The following is a 24,824-nucleotide window of genomic DNA, read 5'->3' on the forward strand; positions in this document are numbered from 1 at the left end:
CCTCAGCCTATCTGCAACTATCATTATGTAAAATTAATAAAATTTATAAAAATCATCCTAAGTACATAGTTAGGAAGATATACTTCAAAAAATTGCCCAACTAGCTCTGAGATCAAACTAATCAAGGAACATAAAACCATATAATAGACTTATTACACTATATAACTATATAAAAGACTCAATAACTAATATACCTAGTCACCCGCAGGAGACGATGATCACCCATCCAGAGGCGCATCCCACAGACCAAACGGATCAATTGGTCACTGGCAACTGAACAGGTAAGTCATCATTCAAGCTGGGTTTTGTCTTAAAAATGTATAAAGACTCCAATTTTTACTAACAAGCTCTCAGTTGGCTCACTTTTTAAATATAAGGGGAGTCTACCTTCTCCCTTATGTTTCGGTGTCATATACACTTTTCAATGTGCACTCTGTAATGATTGTTACACTGGAAGCATATCTAGACAGCTTTAATGTAGGATTTCGAAGCACATGGGAAGATCGGTACGAACCAATATATCTTCAAGTAAGAAGTCAATTTCAGCTATTTATGATCACGTTTTTAAATTTGGTCATGTCGTTTCTAAGGAAAATTTCAAAATTACAGACAGACAGAGTAGCGTATGCCAACTGAGAATCTTGAAGTCTTTTTACATTTTTATGACAAATCCCAGCTTGAATGATGGATTACCTATTCAGTTGCCAGTGACCCATTGATCCGTTTGGTCTGTGGGTTGCTGCTCTGGATGGGTGGTCATTGTCTCCTGTGGGGTGACTAGGTATATTAGTTATTGAGTCTTTTATATATTTATATGTGTAATAAGTCTTTTATATGGTGTTATGTTCCCTGATTAGTTTAATTTTAGAGCTAGTTGGGCGATTCTTGGAAGTATATCTTCCTAACTATGTACTTAGGATGATTTCTTATAGATTTAATTATTATTACATAATGATAATTGCATATAGGGAGAGGATGACATAACTTATGTCGAAAGCTACCGAATAAAAATTATGATAGCAGCATTGACTATTTTATTTCTACTAAAATTGCGATTCTCGAGAGGAACCCTACAATCAACTATATATATATATACATATATATAATATATATATTATATACATATATATATATATATATTTATATATATATATATATATGTATATATATATATATATATACATATATATATATTTATATATATATATATATATATATACAGTATATATACAGTATATATATATATATATATATGTATATATATATATGTATATATATACATATATATATATATATATATATGTATATATATATATATATATATGTATATATATATGCATATATATATATATATATATATAAAAGGCATCTCTCCTATTCCGTTTCCAGTGTGTATCTGCTGAAGACAGTAGCACCCTCTTCATTCCTTTTCATGTAGCTCTACTATTCGGTGTTTTCCCTTGTGTTCTCTCGTTATTTTGGATTTATTTCAACATTTTGATGACTTCTCCGGCCTACTCTGCCTCTAGGAAGTTGAGTATTATCTTTACTATGTATAAATGTAAGCTCTTGTCGTTTCGAATTAAATCAAAAGTGATTTTAACATAAACAAGAGCTGCTGTCTACCGGAGGCATCCTGGATGCTATCGCTCGATCTTATGGGTCATTCAGATAGCTGGAGCGACGTTCCACCGGTTTGTTACGCTTTAATAATTTAGCTATTTAGCTCTGCTAGGGATGCTTATATTATAACGTCAGTTATTAGCTCGGTGATTTTGACACAGGTCGAGGTACCGATCCTGCCCTTCGTGAGGCTTCGTAGCCTAGACGTCTGGCACTAGTACTTTCATGCATGATATAAGTTTTTCCGAATGTTATATTATTGAAGCTATAGGCAAATATTTCATACATGTAAGATATTGTTGAATGTTTTACCAAGATTGTATACGAGAGAGTTTCCGTTACGTAATCGATTCTCATCTTACCTAGTCTAGTATTCTATGCACAGTAGTATACTTTCGCACATCCCCGATTGTTCTTTTCTCCTCCGGAGGCTAAGTTCAATCCCTCTCTCCCTCTGTAAGCCTTAGGCTTAATCCTAGTGGTTCTATCTGTATAATAATACAGGTATAAACTATTCTAGGATATGTCTGTCCTGACCTGATAACCAGAGTGACTGGTTTTTTGGGTTAGGGCAGGACATCAGAGTTTCTAGTCTGTGGTCTGCTCCTTCCTAGCATAGAGAATGAGTTTCCTTTGCTAGGTTAGGGGCGGACACAGGAAGCTTTGCTTCCCTAGTCCTTGTTGGAAGGATTCTGTAAGAGATGATTCCTTCCTCTAGTGGCCTAGCAGACTGTCCTGTGTTGTTTTTCTCGGGCTGGAGAATAAGTTTTCTCTGTTACCTGGCGAAATAACTTCACCTAACTTTGTTCTGGTTGGGAGGAGGATAGCAAGTATTGCCCAGTCTTCCTCCCTAATAGACAACTCTTGGTTAGGATGAGCTTCCCTAATGGCTGAGTGTGTCTCCTGCTAGAACGAAGTCTATAGGACCCTTATCCCTTCCCCACCTCTCTTTCTTTTATTTTATTTTGGCTGCAGTCCTACTTCCGTAACTAGTACAGGTTAGGATGGAGGACAGGCTCAGCTCTCTGCCGACTGGAACTACATGTCGGCTGGCAGAGACCCTTTATTCCTTGCAGAGTGAACCCCAGACATCCCTTGGTCTCCCTTCCATGTCCGTTGGTAGAGCCCGGCAGACTATAGATCTTTGGAAGCCTGAATGTTACATTCTCCCCATGACAATGCCGCCTTATAACCTTACATCCATACTGTTTCTCTGACTATTGTGTTGCACCCCCTAACCCGGCTGCCGGCTTAACAGCCGACAGCCGGGCAGGTGGAGGTTCTCTGGTTTTTAGCTGCTGTCGGCGGGCACAGGTTTTATTACCTTTGCCTGCTGGCAGGGAAAACACAGCCCGAATCTGCTGGCTACTACGATTAGCGGCCGGCAGCCGGGTTTTAGTGTTTTCAGCTGTCGGCTCGCAATGATTGCCGGCCGGCACACAGTCGTGAATCATTCGGCGTGCCGCCTATTAGTTAAAGATAGTATATCTTTGAACTGTATAGGGGTAGTTGCCGGCCGGCACATGCAGGCGCACGACGGTACGTACCGGCGCGTGCTAGCTGGCACAACAGCATGCGATGTACAGTAGTTGCTGTATTCGTAGTGTAGTACACACTGCATTAGAAGAAACTGCTGTACAGAGCTCGTGATAACACTAAAAGTTCTTCATCATACATTATGTTATCTTGTACAGACTTTTGTCGAGACCGTAAAATATATAGAAAGTAAGTTCTTTCTATATTCTTTCTATCCCGTATATTAAAACTTTATCTCAAGGTGTGAACTACACCTTAAATTTCCGTTTAGGAAATTACGTAAGGTATTCTAGAATAGAATTAACCTTAGTTTTAATATCTTGGGAGGTTTCAGCAATTGACTGGGCAGGAAATGTAAGTATGTGTCTTTCCTTCTAACTTTTATAGCTTTTCTATATAAGCTAAATGTCTCAATATAAGTGAAAGCCTTCACTTGATACTCATGGATTTTTCTTCTCTTTACAGGAGGACCATCCGAAGTGCGGGAGTGTGTTCTGTAATGTCCGCAGTAAGAACTTCTGCGGACATCAATATTGCAGGAGGCACGCAGCATGCGCAGCCTCCAGAGGTGATCTCCGCTATTGGGACCCTCAGGTTTGTACAGTTTGTTCTAACCTGATTACCGAGGCTTTTGACGACCCTAAGTCAACGGAGTCAAGGGATGCTGCCAGGGAAACGATACGATCCTGGGTAAGGAGTTTTCAGAAAAACACCTCAGGTCCCTACCTTCCAAATGAGAAGATGAGGGCCTACTTTTTCCCTAAAGCATCGGCTGATGCAATCATCCCCCAGCCTCAGGTGGAGATACCAATTGCCCAGAATCCGGTAGATTCTGAAGTCTCAGCCGCCCTTCAAGACATCCAATTGGACGATAGGATATCGGAGGTGTCGGATTCTACTGAGAAGGACCTTCTACGGAGAAGATCAGGAGGAGGAGCATTTCCAGACTCCTCAAGTAGAAGAGCAAGAAATCGACGAAGTGTCGGTCATGTCGGTTCCGGACCCAGAACCTGTTCCTTCTACATAGTCTGCTATCCCAGATGAACTGGGAAGGACTCTTTCTTCCATTGTTGAGATTATCCAACAAATTCAAAGGAAGAATGATGAGAAGGAAGCTGCAATGAAACTGGAGTTACGTAGACTTGCAGCATCACGTGGGCCCCAGAAGCGGCTCAGCGTGAAGGATCTTCCTTTGGGCTCGGATACCAATCCTTGGAGGTATGCCGAACACATGCCAATCACAACCGGGAAGATCGTGATCTCAGGAAAGTTGGGAGCAATTCCACTGGAAGAATTGGAATTTTGGCCCAACAAAGATTCTTATCCGGACTGCTATGTCCGTCTTATGAAGGAGCCAGCCATAAAGGAGGAGACGGAGCCGGAGGTCATAGTTTTTGACCATAGTAAAGCTCAGACGTTACTAACGAGCTCGATGAAAGAGAGGGCTTCACTAACTCAAAGGTGCCCAGCCGTGAGCAAGAAGCTTCCCTCCTTTGTGGCCTCTCCTATCAGAGCCTTTCCCTTCTTGGAAAAGGGATATAAGGCTGCCTTTAAAAGCGGTGGAGTCAGGGAAACCATGCCACTCCTTGGAGGAGTGCAAGCCGTTATCTCTGACCTTGCCCGTGGACCAAGAAGACTGGAAGGACGTACACCTTACCTTCTCAGTCGGGAAACTGGAAGCTGATATTGCTGAACGCCAGTTCGGTGAGAGCGCTTCCAAAACTGTCGGAGGTTTTCTTGCGTAGAGAGCAAGAGACAAAGGAAAGACTTGCGGCATTGATGTCGTTGCAAACGACACTAGAAACGATGGCAAGTGACCCCAAGAACCAGGACATGTTCATGGTTGTAGCCAAAACCCATCTGGCCACAGGTACGAAGGATTTCTATAGCTTTATTAAAGCTAGGAGAGCCTGTAGAGAGTTCGTGTTCACCTCGGCTGCGGTGAGGCACAAACCGAGGAAACTGATCTCCTCTCGTATTTGGGGTAAAGACCTCTTTCCAATGAAGTGGTTAAAGAGGTAGTAGACAAGGCCGCCACATAGAACCTTCTCAAAAAGTGGGGCCTAGATCTTAAGAGAAAGTCTTCTCCGGATGAGGGTCCCCAACCGAAGAGGAAGACAAAAAGGCCTAGGTCATCCTCTCAGCCGGCTAAGCCTACCGACAGCAACATCAACAACAAGTTCCTGTGACCTCGGTGCCTCAGATAGTGGCACAACCTCCATCCACGTACCAGCTGGTACTTCAACAAATGGCGACACTGTCACCAGTTCTTAACCCAGCCTCCGAAAGGCAGACTTCTTCCTTTCATTTGAGAGCCAGAGGAACAGCCAGAGGTTCTTCTAGACGCCCTTCAAGAGGAAGGGGATCCAGGGGAGGATGCGGTCAAGGAGGCAAGGCCTCAGGTCCACAACAGCGGAAGTAGATACTTCCAGTAGGAGGGAGATTACAGCTTTTTAGGGATCGCTGGACCTTCGATCCCTGGACCCACAGCCTAAATAAGAATGGACTAGGTTGGAGCTGGAGCAGTCCTCCACCTCAATTTCCTCAATTCTTCCAACACTCAACCCCCACTCTGGAAGAATATGTCCGAGAGCTCTTAGACAAAAGAGTAATCCGGAAGATTAAGTCCATCAAATTCCAAGGAAGGCTGTTTTGTGTTCCAAAGAAGGACTCAGAAAAACTCAGTCATTCTAGACTTGTCGCCACTCAACAAGTTCATAGTGAACTACAAGTTCAGAATGCTCACACTTCAACACATGAGGACCCTACTGTCCAAAAGGGCATATGCTGTGTCTATAGACTTGTTTGACGGTTATTGGCACGTTCCAATTAATCATCACCTCTCCCCCTATCTAGGCTTCAAGTAACATTGATAACTTTACACCTTCAGATCCATGCCTTTTGGGCTAAACATAGATCCCGAGGATTTTCACGAAGCTCGCGAACGCAACCGTCCATCAATTACGCCTAAAGGGGGTCCAAGTAGTAGCCTACTTGGACGAATGGCTGGTGTGGGCAGCATCCAGGACAGAATGCATGCAAGCTTCTAAGATACTGATCCAGTTCCTGGAACATCTGGGATTCAAGTTCAACATCAAAAAGTCTCGTCTTTCTCCAGCTCAAAATATTCGGTGGTTGGGAATCCACTGGAATTTGGAGTCACATAGGCTTTCCATTCCTAGTAAGAAGAAGAAAGAAATAGCAGGATCTGTCAAGAGACTATTGAAATCCAAACGGATATCAAGACGCGAACAGGAGAGAGTGCTGGGCTCTCTACAGTTTGCTTCGATAACAGATCCAGTGCTAAGAGCACAGCTTAAGGATGCAACAGGAGTCTGGAGAAAATACGCATCAAACGCACGAAGAAATGGCATTTGTCAGCAGTTCACATTCAAGGGTTCCGCAATGTGACAACGGACGCTCTATCTAGGTTTACACCTATGAAGTCAGAATGGTCCCTTGACGCAAGATCGTTCTCCTTCATCTCGAGTAAAGTCCCAGAGCAGCAGATAGACCTCTTTGCGACGAAAGACAACAAAAAAATATTTCGTTACGTGTTCCCTTACGAAGTTCCGTCAGCGGAGGCAGTGGACGCTATGTCCCTGGACTGGAACAGATGGTCCACTATCTATCTGTTCCCTCCGCACACCTCCTTTTGAAGGTCCTCGATATGCTGAGATCCTTCAAAGGGAAAGCAGCAATAGTGGCCCACAAGTGGCCAAATAGCGTGTGGTTCCCTCTGGCATTGGAACTACGATTAAAATTCGTACTGCTACCGGATCCATCCCTGTCTCAGCGAGCACAGAAGTCAACTGTCTTCGCTCTATCACAGACAACACGGAACCTATATCTCATGATCTTCTCTCCTTAACGATGAGAAAAATATTCGGTTTTTAAAAGTCGGTTTAGACTTTTGGAGGAAACCAGAAGACATTATGAGGTTTCAGGGAAGATATAGCTATCCGTTGTCAAGGCGAAGAAACCGAAAGAAATCCCGATAGATTTCTATTTATCATTCTTCATTCACCTTCATGAGCAAGGTTTAGCAGCCTACACAATTCTATTGTTCAAGCCCTGCCTCGACAAGTAGGATACCATATTCCTTACAGGTCGACCTTTCTAACGACGTTCTTAATGAACTAGCCCTTCAGCGCTTCCAAAGACCATTTGCTTGGTCATTAGATATGATTCCTCATTGTGTATAAATAATGAACAATGAGGAATGTGCTTAGAAGGTTTTGAATTTAAGTCATATTTCTGTTTGTACTTGCCTTGGGGGCCAGAGTTAGTGAATAGTGGCTCTCTCTAGAGAGGAAGGCCACGTCTAGTTCTTGGAGGGTGAACTGAATCTATTTCCAGACCCAACGTTTCTTACCAGGAACAAGCTACCCACCAACAGGTGGGGTCCCTAGAGAATCTGCCCTCTGGAGGAAGATGCATCTCTATGTCCAGTGGAGTGCCTAAAGGTCTATCTTCATAGAACTTCAGACTTTATGGGAGGACAGCTGTTCAGAAGAGAAACCCTGGGTTCAAAGTTATCTACAACTAAGGGCGAAATTCACCGGTGTTATTCGCAGAACGGATCCAGACAGTACACCCGTTAGTCATGATCCGAGGAAAGTTGCCTCTTCCATAAAATTTCTTTAATTATATGCACTTTGAACATCCTTGTTTGCACACCGGCTGGTAGTCATCCAAGGTGATCTTTATGCACTATGCGAAGCAAGTGGAGCAACTTATGAGATCTGTGGTAAGCAGCAGGTAGAATTCTTTAACCTTCTGTTTTAAGTCTGTGAGGAACAGTGTAATTAATTGGGGACGATTAATTAAGAGGGTGCGCGTGCAGTCACTGTATGTTACTACACGCTGAGCGATAGGCCACGAAAGTGTCCTTACGAACTGTTCAATTGAAGTCGGTAATCTATAGTATAATACGGACACTTGTGCCAAGCGTTTTTTTTATGCTAGAGTATGTAAAAAGTATACAGACTATATCATTATCATTAAAAATTCTATTGAAGTGGCAAATCTGTTTCCTAGTAGATGAAACAATATTTTCTGTTGACTGTTTTTCTTTATGCTTTTACGCATATCATCCACATTTTATAAATTTTATAAATGTGATCTGAAATGTTCGTTTATTAAATTCTAATAAACTAGTTCATAGTGAACCCTGCGTCTTTCTCGCCCACACTCATTTTATTAGAAATATACTGAGCATTAAGATTAAAATATGGATATTTTTATCATGGTATGTCTTTCGAGACTGTTCCCTGATTCAAGCAATAGTCCACTCACTCTAACCCTTCCTTGGAAGGGTTGACGTGATACCCTAACGGGTTGGTGGCAAAGAGGCAGAATTGGTTTCAATGCGGATACAACCATTATCCAATAGGTTATAAGAGTAGTCGCATTGGGGAAGGTGTTACAAATTTATTCTGACATTGGAGACTCTTATACAAACTTTGCTTTATATTGAATAGGGCGAGACCACTATATAGGCTTGTCATTTGGTCATCCATAAATTTTTATGTAATCCTCGAGACTTTTTCCAGAGTCTAGTACGACTCTTCCCTGTAGGGGGCAGGAAGCACTAACATAGTTCATGCTTAGATCTTAATGATGTATGACGGTAACATCATAGATCTCTAGGTCTAGAGTCTAGACCTAGAGATCTATGAGTCATAGGGGGTTCTTAACCTTTTTTCTCCAATTCCCCACTTTTCAGTGAGCCAACTCTCCATTTCCCACCACAGCATCGGTCATTGACAAATTCGAGTTTAACCCATGCAGTGTTTAACTTTAATACGTAAATATACGCTTTGCTTTTTTGTGCCATTTTACAGCTTTTAATTTTTTTTGCATATATTAGATTTTTTACAAACAGTTATCACATGGAAATAAAATACACATGAAAAGATTCGTTATGTTTTTTTCTCAATTTATTTGGCCCATAAAAAACATACAAAAAAGGCAACACTAGACGCATACAGGTTAATGAGACTTTTGCATTTGTTGTCACTTACCCAAACATGACTTACAATACCTCATATATTGGTTGTTTTTGTTATTAAAACAGTCTGTAAATGGTTGTGATTTGTAAAGTAAGTCAACATTAAATTTTGAAGCACTATCGATTATTTGTGGGTGGAAACAAATTCACGAAATGTGACAACAAGACTGGTTCTTCTGTCCGACCGTTCATTCCCCACTTGGCAACTCCGCCATTCCCCACCAGTGGGGAATTCCCCACAGGTTAAGAACCACTGGACTCTAGACGGACCAGGAAAATACTTTCTTGAGAGTACGGCACTGATTGAGAATCCACAGATACAGTAATGGTCTGGTAAACTTCCATCAGGACGACATGGCCTGAGCACAAAAACGGACTCGCGAAAAATCTATTTTTGGGTGAGGTAGCCATGTCGTCCTGATGGACCAGCCCTTCCTTTTATTGTAAAAGGGCCTGTTGACCCCTCCCTATAGTACAGTATCTGTAACACCTCGTATATCGCTACAAGGAATAAAGAGGGCGCTACCGCCTTCATCAGATACACACTGGTAACGGAATAGGAGAGATGCCTTATGAGCGGCTCCCTTTTCATTCTCGTTTCAGATTCTTGGCGCTATTCCCCCTCGAAGCGTTAATACTGTTCGGGGCGAAGATAGCAATGTGACATGTCAAGAATACGTCCTCTGATATTATGCGATATCCCTGTGAGATTATTTAGGGATATTTGCTCCAGGAGTTAGAATTATGGATACCTTAAGGTAAAATTCTCTGGGAATATCATTGTAGTCAAATATACTCTAGAAAGCTACCTAATAGGAACTTCCATCAGGATGACATGGCTACCTCACCCAAAAATAGATTTTTCGCTTCGCTCAAAATCCGTTATATAAGGCCTTTTGGACCCTTCGTTTTATCCATAATAAAAAAAAGACGAAAGATCCTTATTAATGACGAATTAGAAAGATATATCTTGAACTATTCAATTGACCTTTATTAAAAAAGGATTGACAAAGATTAAAAAGAAAAAAAAGTCTTTACAGTCAAGTACAATACCATCTATTTATGCAATTTTATAATCTACAAGATTTTGGAAAATTGTACCCTTCAGTTGTGAAAATTTTTAATACTTATTGTTTAGGTTTAACAACTCCTGGTGAAATTTAGGTAATTACTCAATACATTAAAATAAAGCAGTTTTCGTTGATTAAGATTAATTATGATAGTTATATGGAATAAGATAAATCTTAATTTCACAACTTGTAGTCTTTATTTTTCACCCGACCAAACCAAACCATCCAAAAAATCGTATGTCCTCATTATAAACTTATAAACAGCATTTAGAAATATAAGTAATAAAAAATTATAACTTTTGTAATCAACTAGATCACTTACTCCACTGGATTCCATGTGCATATATATATATATATATATATATGTATATATATATATATATATATAAACAGTATAATAAATAGAACAAAACCAAAATGACATAATGTATATTCATCCAAATCACTAGACATTTTTTTTTCTTTTATTTCGCTAGTTTCAGACTTTACATCTCTTTACCGGTTTCTGAACTTGGATTTTAGAGAGTTTTCCAGTTGAAAGAAACAGAGAAAAAACTATGCAAACGATCACTCTCCAAGTCTGGAGTATATTGGCAGACTTCAATTCCAGGAGGTAAAGGACTTGGATGATTTCCGTATTCAAAACCCCGGGGGAAAAAAAATCTGGAGGAAAAATATTACCTTTTAATATCAAGATAATAGACATCATTATATTATGAAATAAAAACAAGAAAGTTTTTTTTTTCATTTCTATATACTTTACCAATATACACATTTATATATGAATTATGTACGCATGTATTTATGATTTTAAATGCATGATAAAATTGATTTTACAAATTTTTCCACCTTGCATGTTCTTATTTCACTCCCTCTGGCCAATAATATAATTATAATCTTATATAACCAATAATAGACATAATTAAAGAAAACTGAACTAATTATAAAGATAATGGTAATGATAAAGAGATTATTTGAGGATAAATAAATGATAATGATTTGTTTCATTTAGTAAAACCCGTGAAATAGCAGTTACAATAACAATAGCAGAAATGATAATGATGGAATCACTACCTTTTTCCTGTTATAATCAAGCTTCTCTCAGAATTAGATTCTTAATATGAGCAATTTATGTTTCCTTTAACGTGGTTGGCTTCAGCGGTAGACTAAGCAACTCCTGAAAGAATTGAAAGCCCCTTTACTATATGCAACATGTTTATTCAGAACCATTTACCATTATTATTATTATTATTATTAGTAGTAGTAGTAGTAGTAATAGTAGTAGTAGTAGTAGTAGTAGTAGTAGTAGTAGTGTTATCATTATTATTAATAATAATTCCATCCAATTCCTGAAAATTTTGCAAATAGATTATGGCCTTATTTGTCCGTCTATTTACATCTAATTTTTAAATTTAATTCTAATTTTCCCGGAGCTTTTCCGATACCTCTTTAGTCGAGGGGAAATCAAACATAAAGCGTTCACTTTCCCTCAAAATATCATGATGGCTTGACCATCTCTTTTACTCTTTATCTTTCTATTGTTAGAAGTTATATACATGTATATATATATATATATATATATGCATATGTATATATATATATATATATGTGTGTGTTTGTATATATAAATATATATATATATATATATGTGTGTGTGTGTGTGTGTATAAATATATATATATATATATATATGCATATATATATATATATATATATGCATATATATATATATATATATGCATATATATATATATATATATAGATATATACATATATATATATATATATAGATATATACATATATATATATATATATAGATATAGATATAGATATATATATATATATATATAGATATATATATATATACATATATATATATATATATATAGATATAGATATAGATATATATATATATATATATAGATATATATATATATATATATAGATATATATATATATATATATAAATATATATATATATATATATATATAAATATATATATATATATATATATATCTATATATATATATATATATAGATATATATATATATATATATATAGATATATACATATATATATATATATATATATAACGGATTTTGAGCGAAGCGAAAAATCTATTTTTGGGTGAGATGGCCATGTCGTCCTGATGGAAGTTCCTATAGGGTAGCTTCCTAGGGTATATTACAACTACGGCGATATTCCCAGAGAATTTACCTTAAGGTACCAGAATTCTAACTCCTGGAGCGAATATCCCTCCTGAAAGGGATATCGCGACATATCAGAGGACGTATTCTTGATACGCCACATGGCAATCTGCACCCTGACAGAGATTTCGTCTCGTAGGAGCAATTGGCAAGAAACGAATTCGGGAAAGAAAAAGGGGGAGCCGCTCCCAAGGCTCCTTATCTCCCGTTCGTGAGCGTGCCTGGCGCCAATCCTGGCGCCATCTGTATTCCTTGTAGCGTACACGAGGTGCTACAGATACTGTATGTAGGGAGGGGTCCTATAGCCCTTTCTAGAAAGGCAAGGGCGGGTCCATCAGGACGACATGGACATCTCACCCAAAAATAGATTTTTCGCTTCGCTCAAAATCCGTTTTTTGGGCTCAAGCCATGTCGTCCTGATGGAAGTATACCAGAGCATTACTGTATCTGTGGATTCTCAGAACGTGCCGTACTCCCCGGAAGTAATTTTTCCCGGTCGACTAGACCTAGAGACCTAAGATGTTACCGTTATACATCTTTTCAACTAACTATAACCCATGTTAGAGCTTCCTGCCCCCTACAGGGAAGAGTCCTATTAGACTCTGGGAAGGTCTCGAAGAGTACATATACCTATGTATGACTACCAAGCAAGCTAATATAGTGGTCTCACCCTATATTAAGTAAAGCATAGTTTGTAAAGAACCACTGCGTCAATATGAAATATCAACCAGTAATCCGCACAATACTTGTATTGGACAAAGGTTTATATCCGCATAGGAAGAAACTAGTAAAACCGCCCTCGTCCCTTTATGGGACGGAGTCCTCCCGTTAAGGGAATCATAAACCAATGCAACATAGCTTGCATAAAAGAATAATTCTATTAGAATTATCCCAGATAGGGTACATAGAATAAATGCTCAATTATACCAATGAATTGACACAGTTGAAAGAGACGCAAGGTTCTCAAGAACAAGTTTATTGACAGACAATAAATAGACAGGTTAACAACAATTATATATATATATATATATATATATATATAAAAAGAGAATAACCCAAAACTTTAAGCATAAGTATGATAGTACACAGAACTTGTTTATCTGAAAAAAAAAACATCAAATGCCACTTTTTTAAGATGCCGAGGTATCAAGTCATAAAAGTCTGTATTACAAATCAATCACATTAGCGTTAGAAACGCTAGGTTCACCTTTGGAAAAGGAACAGTCTATGTAGGCACTCGGTGCCCTCATTTAGTTTGTAGTACAGTGTGTACCTACACTCTCACCCTGGACTTAATCGTCCCAATTAAGACCGCTGTTCCTCGCAGAGTTAAACAGTAGGCTTAACAACACGACCCACTGCTACCACAGATCTCTTTAGTTCCTCTACTTGCTTCGCATAGTGGCGAAAGAACACTCTGGAAGACTTCCAGCCAGTGTATGAACAGAGATGTTCAAAGTCCATACAATTAAAGAAATTTAAGGATGAGGCAACTTTCCTCGGATCGTGACCTGCGGGTGTACTGTCAGGATCCGCTCTGCGAATAAAATATGTGATTTTCGCTCTGAGTTGATTCAGAGATAAATTTAAGCCTGATGTTTCTCCCCTGAATAGTTGACCACCCTTGAAGTCTGAAGTTCTACGAAGATAGACCTTTAGGCATTCTACTGGACTTAGAGATGCATCTTCTTTCAGAGGGCAGATTCTCCAGGGACCCCACCTGTTGGTGGGTAACTCATTCTTGGCGAGAAACGTAGGATCCGGAAACAGGTTCAGTTCCCCCCCATCCAGGAACTGAACACGACCTGCCTCTCTCGAGAGGGCTACGATCTCACTAACCCTGGCCCCGGACGCGAGTGCAAATAGGAAAATAACTTTTTGTGTCAAATCCTTTAACGCACATTCTTCATTGCTCAACAGAGAAGCAAAATGAAGAACTTAGTCTAAAGACCATGAAATGAGCTTTGGAGGTGCTGAAGGTCTGAGCCTAGCGCTGGCTTTCGGAACTTTATTAAAGATCTCGTTACCTAGGTCGACCTGGAAGGCATATAGAATGGGTCTCGTCAAAGCAGATTTACACACTGAAATCGTGTTAGCTGCCAACCCTTGACCATGGAGGTGGATGAAGAAAGATAAGCAGAAGTCTGTCGAGATCTCCTGCGGACTCTTCGCCTTGACAAAGGCCACCCATTTTCTCCAAGATGACTCATATTGCCTTCTAGTAGATTTGCACTTATATTCCTCCAGGAAGTCTATGCTGGCTTTCGAAATCCCGAAACGCTTTTTCACCGCAAGGGAGAGAAAATCATGAGCTGCAGGGTCCGGGTTTTATGTAATGAAGTGCAGACAGTCGACTTCTGGACTCGCTGGGTCAGAACTGGATGTGGTAGCGGCACAAACTTCAGCTGTAGTTCCAACGCTAAGGGGAACCACATGGTGTTCGGCCACTTGTGGGCCACTATTGCCGCTACCCCCTTGAAGGATCTCAATTTGTTGAGGACCCTCAATAGAAGGTTGTGAGGGGGGAACAGATAAATCCTGGACCATCTGTTCCAGTCGAGGGACATCGCGTCCACTGCTTCCGCTAAGGGGTCCTCGTACGGGGACACGGACAGGGGCAACTTCTTGTTGTCTTTCGTCGCAAAGAGGTCTATCTGCAGTTCTGGGACTTGATTCAGAATGAAGGAAAATGATCCTGCGTCTAAGGACCATTCCGACTCTATCGGTGTGAACCTGGATAGAGCGTCCGCTGTCACGTTGCGGACTCCTTGAAGGTGAACTGCCGACAGGTACCACTTCTTCTTTTCCGCCAATCGGAAAATGGCCAACATCACCTGGTTGAGAGGTGGTGACCTCGACCCTTGTCGATTCAAGCATCTCACAACTACCTCGCTGTCCATCACCAATCTTATGTGGATCGAGTGACGCGGGGAGACTTTCTTTAAGGTAAGGAGCACTGCCATAGCTTCTAGAAAGTTTATGTGAAAGGTCCTGAATAGCTTGGACCAAGTCCCCTTGACTTTTTTCCGATGAGAGTGACCTCCCCATCCCTCCTTTGAGGCATCTGAGTGAATCGTCACCGACGGGGGAGGTGGCTGAAGAAGAACTGACTTCTTTACATGTCTGGCTTGGGACCAAGGCCTGAGAAGAGTACGTAGCCGAGGCGGCACTGGTCTTCTCAGATCTCTTCGCGTGTTTGATGCATACCTTCTCCAAACTCTGGTTGCATCCTTTAGCTGTGCTCTTAGCACTGGGTCTGTCACCGAAGCAAACTGGAGAGAGCCTAGTACCCTCTCCTGTTCGCGTCTTGATATCCTTTCGGAATCTAGAAGTCTCTTGACAGAACCCGCTATCTCCTTCCTTTTCTTCGCCGGGATGGAGAAACGGTGTGACAAAAGGTCCCAGTGGATTCCCAGCCACTGGATTTTTTGAGATGGAGAAAGTCGAGACTTTTTTCTGTTGATCTTGAAGCCTAGGTACTCTAGGAACTGGATCACTTGACTGGAAGCTTGCAAGCATTCTGTCTCGGATGCTGCCCACACCAGCCAGTCGTCCAGGTAGGCTACTACCTGAATTCCCTTTAGGCGTAATTGTTTGAGAGCTGCGCTCGCAAGCTTCGTGAAAATCCTTGGGGCTATGTTTAGTCCGAATGGCATGGCTCTGAAGGCGTATAGTCTCCGTTGTAGCCTGAACCATAGGTAGGGGGAGAGTCGACGGCTGATTGGAATGTGCCAATAAGCGTCTGACAAGTCTATAGAGACTGAGTATGCCCTCTTGGGCAGTAAGGTCCTTATGTGTTGCAGTGTTAGCATTTTGAATTTGCAATTCACTATGAACTTGTTGAGTGGCGACAAGTCCAGAATGACTCTGAGCTTTTCCGAGTCTTTCTTGGGAACACAAAACAGCCTCCCTTGGAATTTGATGGACTTCACCTTTCGGATCACATTTTTCTCCAACAGTTCTTGAACATACTCCTCCAGAACGGGGGTGGAGTGTTGGAAAAACCGAAGGCACGGGGGTGGAGTGCTGTACCAGCTCCAGCCTAGTCCATTCTTGAGAAGGCTGTGGGCCCAGGGATAGAAGGTCCATCGATCCCAAAATTTCAGCAGTCTCCCTCCTACCGGTATCATTTCACTTGGACTGCCGTCCTGAGGTCTTGCCTCCCTGACCACGACCACCCCTGAATCCCCTTCCCCTTTAGGGGCGCCTAGACGAGCCTCTGGCTGCTCCTCTAGGCTTTGCTCGAAAGGAAGAAGACTGTCCTTCGAACGTTGGGGTGAATGCTGTGGACTGAGTCGGCATAGCCTGGGGTACCCACTGAAAAGTGGACGGGGTTTGTGCCACCATCTGGGGCACTGGAGGCAATGGCAATTGCAGTTGCTGTTGCTGTCTAGAGGGCTTGGCTGGCCGAGACGGTAGCCTAGTCCTCATATTCTTCCTCTTTGGTTGAGGACCCTCAACCGGGGAAGACTTTCTTTTGATAGCCAGGCCCCACTTCTGGAGAAGGTTTCTATTCTCCACGGTGGCCTTATCAACAACTTCTTTGACCACATCGGTAGGGAAAAGGTCTTTTCCCCCAATGTTGGAGGAGATTAATTTCCTTGGCTCGTGCCTCACCGTAGCCCCGGTGAACACGAACTCCCTACAAGCTCTCCTCGCCTTGACGAAGCCATAAAGGTCCTTCGTCACCGTGGCCAGGTGAGTCTTAGCCACCACCATGAACATTTCATGAACCTTGGGGTCACTTGCCATCGTCTCAAGAGTAGTCTAAAGAGACATTGAGGCAGCCAGTCTTTCTTTTGTCTCGAACTCTCTTCGCAAAAGAAAGTCAGACAGCTTGGGGAGGTCCTCGCCGAATTGCCGTCCGGCAATATCAGCCTCCAACTTACCCACTGAGAACGTCAGATGGACGTCCTTCCAGTCCTTGTGGTCCATAGGCAGGGCCAGCGACAAGGGTTTACACTCCTCCAGGAAGGGGCAAGGCTTGCCGGCCTCGACTGCTTTTAGGACAGCCGCAAACCCTTTCTGTAAAAAGGGGAAGGCTCTAGCAGGAGAGGACACAAAGGATGGGAGCCTCTTGCTCAATGCAGCTACCTTCGAGTTAAAGAAGCCCCTCTCCTTCATCGAGGATGAAAGTAGAGCTTGAGCCTTAGCATGGTCCATCACTATGACCTCCTTCGGCTCTGTCTCCTCCTTTGAAGCTGGTTCCTTTCTCAACCATACATAACAGTCCGGATATGATGCCTTGCTGGGCCAGAATTCCACCTCCTCTAGGGGAACTGAGCCCAGCTTATCCGAGATGACGATCTTTCCAGTCGTCATCGGCATGTGCTCAGCATACCTCCATGGGTTAGCATCTGAGCACAAGGGAAGGTCTTTCACACTGAGCCTTTTCTGGGGCCCACGTGATTCTGCAAGGCACTGCATCCACATTTCCATAGCAGCCGCCTTCTCCTGATTTTCCTTCTGCATTTGCTGGATCATTCCAACAATCGAAGAGAGGGCCTGTCCCAGCTCTACTGGGAGACCGGCCGATGTTGAGGGAATAGGCTCTGGAATCTGAACCGGAGTAGCCGACACCTCGTCGACCTCTTCCTCTACGACGTCCGGGGCTTGAACTTCATCCTGGCCTTCTGCCAGGAGGTCTTCTTCCAAACGCTCGTCCACGTCAGACATCCTGTCATCTAACTGGATGTCTTGCATCGCGACCGCGACTTCAGCATCCACCTGGATCTGACTTTGGGGGATCTCCTCTTGAGGCTGGGGAATCACTGCATCAGCTGATGCCTTAGGGAAAAGATACGCCCTCATCTTCTCACTTGGAAGATAAGGGCCAGAGGTGTTCTTTTGGAAGCCCCTTACCCAGGTAAGAAGCTTCTCCCTTGCTATATCCCTTGATTCCGCCATCCTAGGGGAATCAAAGGCCTCAGTAATCAGGTTAGTGCACACAGTACATACCTGAGGGTCCCAATACTGGATATCATCCTTGGAGACAGCGCATGCTGCGTGTCTCCTACAAAACTCATGTCCGCAGAGGTTCTTGCTGCGGACGTTGCAGAAAAAATTTCTGCACTTCGGAGGGTCCTCCTGTAAAGAGAAGAAATTTCCATGAGTATCAAGTGAACTATGTATCACTGGATATGCATAGTATAGCATAACAATTCATAAAGGAAAGACACACACTTGTGTTTCCCTCACAACCATTGTTGCAGCCTTCCAGATAATAAAATCAAATGGTTAATCTCTTCTAGAGTAACCAATGCAAAGTTTCCAGAGGAAACAGGTGAAGCTCACACCTAAGCAATGATTTTAAAATCCTGGATAATAGACAGGAAAGAACTCACTTTCCTATCTGTAGGGCAACAGCAAAGGATTGTGCAAGAAAACTCCAAAGTGTTAGAACACACAGTGCTGTACCAAAACCCATACTATAGTTTTCTTCTTACTGTATATGTTATACTGAAGAATACTAGTACAGTATAGGAGGATACGTGCCGGCCGGCACTTGCCAGCCGGCACACACCACAACTAGCTTTAAAGTATACTACTTAACAGCTATAAGGCGGCAGAACTCTGGTTCAAATGCCTGTGCCGGCCGGCAGCAATTGCCGGCCGGCAACAGCCAATGCAGGCCGGCAACGGCTGCCGGCCGGCAACTACACAAGGTAGTATCCACCTGCCGGCCACACTCTTGGTGAAAGGCAGATAAGGGCTGACATTAGCCGGCCGGCAAAGGTACGGGACCGATGCCGGCCGGCAGCAAAAGAACCAGAGGACTACGACTGCCCGGCTGCCGGCCTCATAGGCCGGCAGCCGGGTCGGGTAGAGCACTAGAAGAAAAATAGGATGGATGCCGTGATAAGAGTGTACACTACCTCCAAGCCCGGCAATCCGAAAGAGTGCATATAAGGAAGGGGAGAATCTAATTCAGGCTTCCTGACCAATGCCGTCTGGCTCTACAGGCAGGCATGGATGAGGGACCAAGGGAGGTCCGGGCAGCACTCAAAATATAAGACCCTTGCCGGCCGGCAGCTCTGCCGGCCGGCAAGGGGCTGAGTCAATTCCACATCCTAACCTAATCTAGGTCCAGATGTAGAACGACGTACAGTACTGTAATGGCTAGGCCATTACGGAGATAGAGGGGGAAGGGACAAAAGAGGGTCCTACCAACCTTGCTTTAGTGACGGATCCCCCGCTGCCAAGAAACTTATCTCAGCCTAAGGGAGATCCAAGGGGGGAGGCCAGCAATACTTGCCAGCTCCCAGAGCACCAAAGCAAGGAAGGTGTTGCTACTCCCAGGGAAAGAAACTTATCCTCCCCCGAGAACAGCAAAAAGGACTAGTCTGGTAGATCACAAAAGAAGGAATCATATCCACAGAAACCTTTGGTAGTGACTTAAGGAGGCTAAGCCACCTTTGTCTGTGTCAGGCCAGCGAGGGAGACTCTACCCCAAGCCAGACAAACACAGATTCAGACTAAAAAACTCTGTTGTTCTGTCCCTCTTTGAACCAGACTTACTGGAACAGGAAGGTACAGTAACACCCCAGTATAGTTTTATCGAAAATTAATTCGAAAAAAACCACTTAGGGATAAGCCCAAGGCTTAAACAGAGGGAAAGGGATTGCATACCTTCTCCGAAGAAAAGAAAGCAACCGGGGAGTATGAGAAAGTATACTAAGGCTCCATAAGCAACTTAGCCTAGGCACCAAGAGAATTGATTACCTAAATCACCGAAACTCACTCGTATACTATCTTGGAAATATTCCACACAATCTTAAATGTATAAAACATAGCCTAAAGCTTCAATAAAATTTTAATACACTCGGAAAAACCAAAATCATGCATGAAGTACTAGGACCAAACGACTAGGCTACATGGCCTAGCATAGGCCAGAATGGCGAATACTTCGTCAAAATAATACTAAGCACGAAAGGAAATCCTATGTAACGCTAAATAACTAAAATTTATTAAAGCAAAGCAACAGGGAATTGTCGCTCTGACTAACTAAACTTATACTTAGCGAGCGACAGCGTCCATGACGCCTCCGGTAGGCTACGGCTCTTGTAACAAAGATTAAACCTATTAATCACTCAAAAATTTACCAAGAGCCTACATTTATACATAAAAGACATGGTACTCAACTTATCAGAGGCCGACGAAGACGGAGAAGCCATGAAAAGCAGAATAAATCCAAGATTTGCGAGAAACACAGGAAAAAACACCGAGTTGTTAAGCTACTCAAAAAGGAATACAGATGGCACCAGGATTAGCGCCAGGCACGCTTACGAACGGGAGATAAGGAGCCTTGGGAGCGGCTCCCCCTTTTTCTTTCCCGAATTCGTTTCTTGCCAATTGCTCCTACGAGACGAAATCTCTGTCAGGGTGCAGATTGCCATGTGGCGTGTCAAGAATACGTCCTCTGATATGTCGCGATATCCCTTTCAGGAGGGATATTCGCTCCAGGAGTTCGAATTCTGGTACCTTAAGGTAAATTCTCTGGGAATATCGCCGTAGTTGTAATATACCCTAGGAAGCTACCCTATAGGAACTTCCATCAGGACGACATGGCCATCTCACCCAAAAATATATATATATATATATATATATACAGTATATATATATATATATATATATATATTTCAAAAAAGCCATATATATTAATACATTAAAGTCTGGATTCTCTTAACGACCTGGGGATCAGAGTCCCAGGCGGAACCGCCCAAAGACTATGATATCGGACCAGCGGGGATTTGAACCCTCGTCTGGGATATCTGTATGCCAGTGACCATACCACTCGGCCACGAAGAAAGATAAAAGTCAATGACAATTCTTCTATACATATACCTGTCAAATTCAGGTTTTCTGTACTTAGAATTGAAATCAACCCGTCTTCACCATCGTTGCTAATTGGTAGGTTTGGGACTTGGCACTCGATTAATGATAAATTTTTGAACATTTACTCGTGTTTCTTTCATATTTCAAATAAGCCATATATATTAATACATTAAAGTCAGGATTCTCTTAACGACCTGGGGATCAGAGTCCCAGGCGAAACCGCCCAAAGACTATGATATCGGACCAGCGGGGATTTGAACCCTCGTCTGGGATATCTGTATGCCAGTGACCATACCACTCGGCCACGAAGAAAGATAAAAGTCAATGACAATTCTTCTATACATATACCTGTCAAATTCAGGTTTTCTGTACTTAGAATTGAAATCAACCCGTCTTCACCATCGTAGCTAATTGGTAGGTTTGGGACTTGGCATTCGATTAATGATAAATTTCTGCACATTTAAACGTGTTTCTTTCATATTTCAAATAAGCCATATATATTAATACATTAAAGTCTGGATTCTCTTAACGACCTGGGGATCAGAGTCCCAGGCGGAACCGCCCAAAGACTATGATATCGGACCAGCGGGAATTTGAACCCTCGTCCGGGATATCTGTATGCCAGTAACCATACCACTCGGCCACGAAGAAAGATAAAAGTCAATGACAATTCTTCTATACATATACCTGTCAAATTCAGGTTTTCTGTACTTAGAATTGAAATCAATCCATCTTCACCATTGTAGCTAATTGGTAGGTTTGGGACTTGGCATTCGATTAATGATAATTTTTTTGCACATTTAAACGTGTTTCTCTCATATTTCAAATAAGCCATATATATTAATACATTAAAGTCTGGATTCTCTTAACGACCTGGGGATCAGAGTCCCAGGCGGAACCGCCCAAAGACTATGATATCGGACCAGCGGGGATTTGAACCCTCGTCCGGGATATCTGTATGCCAGTAACCATACCACTCGGCCACGAAGAAAGATAAAAGTCAATGACAATTCTTCTATACATATACCTGTCAAATTCAGGTTTTCTGTACTTAGAATTGAAATCAATCCATCTTCACCATTGTAGCTAATTGGTAGGTTTGGGACTTGGCATTCGATTAATGATAATTTTTTTGCACATTTAAACGTGTTTCTCTCATATTTCAAATAAGCCATATATATTAATACATTAAAGTCTGGATTCTCTTAACGACCTGGGGATCAGAGTCCCAGGCGGAACCGCCCAAAGACTATGATATCGGACCAGCGGGGATTTGAACCCTCGTCCGGGATATCTGTATGCCAGTGACCATACCACTCGGCCACGAAGAAAGATAAAAGTCAATGACAATTCTTCTATACATATACCTGTCAAATTCAGGTTTTCTGTACTTAGAATTGAAATCAACCCATCTTCACCATCGTAGCTAATTGGTAGGTTTGGGACTTGGTATTCGATTAAGAATATATATATATAGTATATATATATATATATATATGGCTTATTTGAAGGCCTTCCTCTTGGTCTGGTACCTTTGGGTTTATCTAACATAACTCTTCTAGTCAGCCTTCTCTCCTCCATTCTAACAACATGTCCTGCATATCGAAGTCGCTGCATGCTAATAACATTGGAGATAAGTGGAAGTCCCGAGAGAGCTATCAATTCATGATTATGCCACTCTCCAGCTTCGTCATCCCAAAGCGGACCCCAGATCAGCCTTAAGATACTGCATTGAAAAACTTCAAGTTTATTTTCCAACGTCCTAGTGAATGCCCATGTTTCACATCCGTATAGGACCAATTGACTGATAATGACGATATATATTTGTGTTTTTGTGGCCCTATATAACATTCTGGATCTTAAGGTGTTATCGAGTGCCCATGAACCTCTTGTCCCTGCTACAATTCTTAGTCTAACTTCTTCTTGGATCATGTTGTGTGACGTTATGGTGGAGCCAAGATATTTAAATGTGTTTATGGCTTCCAGTTGTGATCCTCCAAAATGCACCCCTCTAACTAGATTTGGTGTTTTTGAAACCAACATTATGTTAGTTTTTGAATTGTTTAGTTTCATGCCTGTACATTCTGTATTGTTTTTGAACTGTACATATGTTTCTTCGATGGTAGGTAGATATTCTCTACAAAGGTCCACATCATCGTCATATCTAAGTCTGTCTATAATGGTATTTTTCAGCGGGATGGGTAATGTGGTAGGAGGTGTATTTTGCAATATCCATTCCAGTACTGAGTTAAATAAAAGTGTTGATAGAGTGCATCCTCTGCGAGTATTCCCCGGACCTTGATCTTGCATGTCGTATTCCAGTAGCACATTTGGACCAGCTTTATCAATTTCTCTGGTATGTAGAAAAACTTCAATAAGTTCCATAATTATGGTCAACGCACACTGTCATGGGCTTGCTTGAAATCTATGAATAGATGGTAAGAATTTTTGCTGAACTCCCAATATTTCTCTAAAGCTTGCCTTATGGTGAAAATTTGGTCAGCTGTAGTTCGGTTTGGTCTAAAGTCTGCCTGAGAGTCACTAATTTTATCTTCGTAATGAACTCGAAATCGTTTGTATAGAATATTTGCAAGGATTTTGTATACAACTGGGAGTATGCACATGCCTCTGTAGTTTCCACATATAGTATGTTCTTCTTTTTAATTTAGTTTTGCCAGAATCCCTTCCTCCCAGTCTGATGGCATTACTTCATTCTCCGATATGCTATACATTAAGCTAATAATCTTATGCAGATCATGGACCCCATACTTTATTAGTTCTGCGCCTATATTATCAATACCAGCTGCTTTATTATTTTTAAGTTTTCTTATAGCATCTATAATTTCTTCTCTGGTTGGTGACTCCACATCATCGATATTTCCCTCTATCTCCATTTCATCTACTGGGTTATGATGTAGTGGCAAATTGAATAGCTCCCTAAAATGTTCTATCCACCTCCTTTGTATATCTTCTTTTAGAATAATCATATTACCTTCTTTATTTCTGATGAAGTTCATTCTTGGCTGGAATTCATTTCCCATCCTATTAATTCCCTGAAATTGCTTTCTCGTTTTTCCATGGGCTCTATTTCCTTCAATTTCTCTCAGTTCCCATCCTACATTATCTCTTTTCCTTCTATTGTTTGTGCTTATTGCTAAATTTCTAGACACTCTCAAATCTTCTCTCTTATCAATGTTAGCCCTGTCCTCTATCCATTTCATCCTACAGCGTTTTCTACTTTCAGCAGCGCTTCTACACTCTTCATCAAATGAATTATTCCATAGCAGCTTCAGTCACTACTGACTTTGCTGTCTCTTAGTGCGATGGTATTTCCTCTTCTTCTAGTATTTCAAATATATTTTGTACATTTATGGAATAGGCATTTCTTACATCTGTCTCTTCTTGGTTTTCTATATTTGGTTTGATAGCTTTTATTGTTGCCAATATTTTACTTTTTAATTTACCTCTGAGCTATCCAACCACTAACATATAGCTAGAGTCACACTCTGCTACTCTGGAAGCCCTAGTATCAAACAG

General features: G+C 41.6%; 1 protein-coding gene across 1 annotated transcript in view; it reads right to left on the reverse strand.

Annotated features, from left to right (window-relative positions):
- LOC137637051 (uncharacterized) overlaps positions 1-24,508 on the reverse strand; it is a 139,553-nt gene extending 115,045 nt beyond the window's left edge. Inside the window, exons 1-2 of the mRNA XM_068369577.1 lie at positions 24,057-24,508; positions 22,820-23,640 (exon numbers count right to left, since the gene is read on the reverse strand). Of these exons, the coding sequence (XP_068225678.1) occupies positions 22,820-23,640; positions 24,057-24,508 (1,273 nt within the window). The remainder of the gene's footprint in view (positions 1-22,819; positions 23,641-24,056) is intronic.
- Between the last annotated feature and the right edge of the window lie 316 nt (positions 24,509-24,824).

Source organism: Palaemon carinicauda, chromosome 1, assembly GCF_036898095.1.
Source record: "Palaemon carinicauda isolate YSFRI2023 chromosome 1, ASM3689809v2, whole genome shotgun sequence".
Taxonomy (NCBI): Eukaryota; Metazoa; Arthropoda; class Malacostraca; order Decapoda; family Palaemonidae; genus Palaemon; species Palaemon carinicauda.